This window comes from Propithecus coquereli, unplaced genomic scaffold, assembly GCF_000956105.1.
Source record: "Propithecus coquereli isolate 6110/MARCELLA unplaced genomic scaffold, Pcoq_1.0 Scaffold94, whole genome shotgun sequence".
NCBI lineage: Eukaryota > Metazoa > Chordata > Mammalia > Primates > Indriidae > Propithecus > Propithecus coquereli.
Genome location: NW_012155729.1, coordinates 115,560 through 119,595, shown reverse-complemented (window position 1 = coordinate 119,595; position 4,036 = coordinate 115,560). Strand labels below are relative to the sequence as shown.

Genomic DNA, 4,036 nt, shown 5'->3' with positions numbered 1-4,036 from the left:
GAGAGGAAACGGAGGATTAAAATAGCATCACTTAAAAGAGGAGTCAAAATAAGAACTAGTTAAAAATATAAAGAGAATTAATTTTCTGTCTTTCTTATTTGATTTCTGCTCCAGTCCACAAAACCTGCAATAGTCACTAGTCGATGATGACCATGGCCAGGTGAATCTAACGTTTGGAAACTTTGTACCCTGCAACAAATTCCTGTCGAAGCTCGGCTCTGGGCTCTGATGCCACCCCCCGAGGTGACATTGATTCCCTCAGAAGACAGCATATCCCTTTAAATCTGAACGGCATCAATATTGCCCTGCACTGAAACATTCATTGCTAATATTTATTGAAGAAAACACTTAGGAATGCAAGCCATTAAGCCTGTGTACATTGAAAGGGCTTTTGTTTGTTTTGTTTCATTTTCTATATTCAAGGTAACATAGACAGAAAAAGCAGGATCTTTAGAAGGAATATATCCGTACTACCAATGTAGAGTCTTAATGTTGATAAAAATGTTAAAATGAATTATTAAATTTCTGAAAATGAATTTCCACAGGTTGCATCTAGATAATGTTCAAAAATTGAAAGCTTACATCTCTAAGTATAATAAAATATACTTACAATCTCATCTCCTGGCAACCAATATCCTTCTTGTTCAATGCCAGCTTTTGAACCTTTGCAGCCCACTGTTAGGGTTTCGACTATAAGACCATCTTTCACAGCCAGACTCAGCTGACGGGTGGTCTCTTTTGGGTGCATACCGTGGACTCGAGACATATACCTGAACACAGAGGGAAAAAACAAAATTAAAAATCCTTTAGCACTGAAAACTGAAAAATAATAAAAATAAGAAAATGGAGGTGATTTGTTTCTCTTTTATTACAACTCGTATTTATTAGCTGTGTTGAAAGAAAGAAAAAAGAAAAAAAGAAAAAAGAAAAAAGGAAGAGGGAAAGAGCAAAGGAGAGTCCTGAATACTCACTCCTCCAATTACCATGCTATTTTAAACCTAAATTCTATTTTGTACGTGTAGAGCAATATTTGTTCAAAATGGTCCCAAATCAGCAAATAGAAATCACTTAACAGATTTTAGTCAAACATCCCACTTAGTTTTAGTCTCTGGAGCAATTACCACTTACTTCTACCCTGCAGATTCTCAATTTAGAATTTTAAAATCTCCAACCATAGGGCTTTCGAAGAAAAAACGTATTCTGCAATACTTTTACCCAACACTTAGGAAATGACACCAGAGAAAATACAGGAATTACATGAGTGGTTGTCTACATACAAGGAAAATATGGATGATCAATAAGGCAAAAGTAATTTTTTCTAACAAAACATACTTTGGACTGAGTCACTGGAACACACCCGTGTTCCCTGATTGATGGTTATCTGGTATTTTTTTAAATAAAAACGTGAAATATTTCAAACATACCCTGGACCACAGAGAATAGTAATATGCAGATTCCCTTGATTCACCAATTACATTTAACTCATGTTAATATTTGGCAAATTTGCTTTACATTTTTTTTTGTTTTTCAAAGAAATAAAATGTTATAACATTCAATTTGTGCCACCTTCCCTTCCCCTCCACGCAAACCTCAATACTGATACATGTATGTATGTAGGTACCTATCTACATCTCCAGGAAACTACTATCTGGAGGCCTTTACATATCCAGATAAAAACACAGCACGAGACAAATCAAACTGGCCTCAGACTTCTCCAGAGCAACACTCCATGCTGTCGGACGGGGACTAATGCCGCCTAAGTCCTCAAGGAAATAAAGCAGGACACAGAATTTCAAATCTATCCAGCCTGTCATTCAAATATCAAAGCAACAAATAATTCTGAAAACACAAAAACTCCGCATTGAAAGACCTAAACTCAGAGGATGAATTTTAACAAAGAAAAATTAGTAAACCCCAGCCAAAGGACCAACGACGGGCATTTGTGTTTTCGGTATGTGGAACACGGATGGCTCTTTTCTGTTTGGAGATGGCTCGCTCTTACGACGCGCCTGCCTTTCTGTCGATCCAGTTAACTGAGGGACTAAGATTGGGAGAGGTGCGGGGATTGTGATTAGAGGACAGAAGTCGACCCTGACAACGGAGACTTGCTACAATCAACAACGTGGGGGTGTGGGAGAGGAAGACAGCGGGGAGCTAGTCCAAACATCCTAATTTTGTCACCTTTTCTGACTGACAGTCGAAAGACTACAAGTGACAAATCTCACAGTAGAGGTCTGAATATACTTTGATACATAAAGGTCAAGACTAACCACTACTGCAGTCTGGAAGGCGGGGCAGCGCACAGGTCCAAGGGAACACGTGCCGATGCCCTCGCTGTCCACAGTTGGAGCCAATAACCGCCATCGCGGGGATTACGCAGGCTGTTTAAACTAATACATGTTACCCTCAGCACAGAAACACTTCTACGTCACCTGCAGAAACTCACATAAACACATTATGCAGCGAAACATAAAAACAAAACAGTGAAAACATGAAGCATGTTATATATGACGAGAGGACCGAAACCAAACACCTTTGTCTTTTTAGTAAATACAAACTGGCTAAACTCCACAACTAAAAAAATAAAAGGTTACTCAGAAGACCTAAAATGAATGGGCAAAGACACATCGTAAGACGCAGTCCAAATGGAGAGGGGATCGAGACTGCAGTGTACATGGTTTGCGATCCAGGGCGAAAATCATTTATAAAAAGACAGACAGAGCACAGCTATAATGCAAAAACTGTAAGAAATAAAGGAAATATTGACAGAATTAGAGAATTATGAGATTTTAATTCACTCCTCTCAGTTCACAAAAAATATAATGGATAATCATTGAGTCAAAAAAGTTACCTAAACATTGCAAAAGATCTGAAAACAATAACGAAAAAGCTAAAGTAATGCTATGAAAAACCAAAATTATAGAACTAACAGTATTAATGCAGGAGCTCCATCTTAAGGGAAAATAAAAGAGAGGTAGCATCACCTAATCTAATCAACAGTGAAAACACAAAGCACAGACATACAAAGTGAGAAATGTCTACAAGGAGACAGCTACACGGAAAAAGGAAATTAAAATAGTCATAAGCAACTACTTTGTTCAGTTCTGCACAAAAATATAAACACTGTGATTTTTTAAGAAAACATAAATGACTAAAACTTGGCCATAGAACAAAACAGAATACTTAAAAAGACCAATTTGTAAAGAAATAATTAGAGGAAGTTGGCAAAGAGCTTGCTCAGAAAAACATTAGCTAGGGATATATTCATAAGGTAACTCTATCAAACTTACAGTGACCAGATGACTCTAGTGTGATTTAAACTCTTCCAGTGCACAGGAATAGGAAAGCAAAGAATCTAGCACAGAATGGTAAGAAAACCCCACAAAATAGCACAGAAAAAGAAAACTAGTGTCCTACATTTGTACTGATATAAAAATCCTAAATATTTGAATATAGTCTAATATTAAATATAAATTAACATTAATAAATTCAAATGTCAAACTATACCATAGCCAAGTGTTTAATTCTAAGAATTGAAGGAAGATTTAATGCTAAGAAATCTAAAAATGTAATTCACCCCATTAATATATCAAAAGTGAAAAATCATAAAGATTTCGATACACATTGAAAAGGTATTTAGTAAAATTCAACACCCAGCCCCTAACAAAACAGAAATGAGCAAATACTTCCTTAACCTGATCAAGATTATTCAAAGATGTCTACGGCTATCACTTTTCTTTAACACTTTGCAAAAGTAATAACTAAAATAGTTGAACTAAGTATAAAAGTTGGTTGAAGAGTTAAAATGATCACTGTTTGCAAATCATGTCTCTAGAAAACCCAAGAAAATCAGCTGATACGCTATTTTAAGTAATTCAATAATTCAATAAATTCCTTGGGTGCAAACTAATTTACTAAAATTAACAGCATTCATATATGAGAACCAATAAATAGGGGATTTAAAAGAAGACCAAACCTCAGTTATTTACAACAGCAGTAAGAAAAATAAAATTCTTAGTAATAAATAGAAGAAATG

The 4,036-nt window shown here is 35.8% G+C and overlaps 1 protein-coding gene across 1 annotated transcript in view; it reads right to left on the bottom strand.

Moving 5' to 3' along the window:
- Positions 1-766, bottom strand: part of ZMYND11 (zinc finger, MYND-type containing 11) — a 51,650-nt gene extending 50,884 nt beyond the window's left edge. Inside the window, exon 1 of the mRNA XM_012664893.1 lies at positions 611-766. Coding sequence (XP_012520347.1) covers positions 611-766 — 156 coding nt within the window. The remainder of the gene's footprint in view (positions 1-610) is intronic.
- Positions 767-4,036: the final 3,270 nt, after the last annotated feature.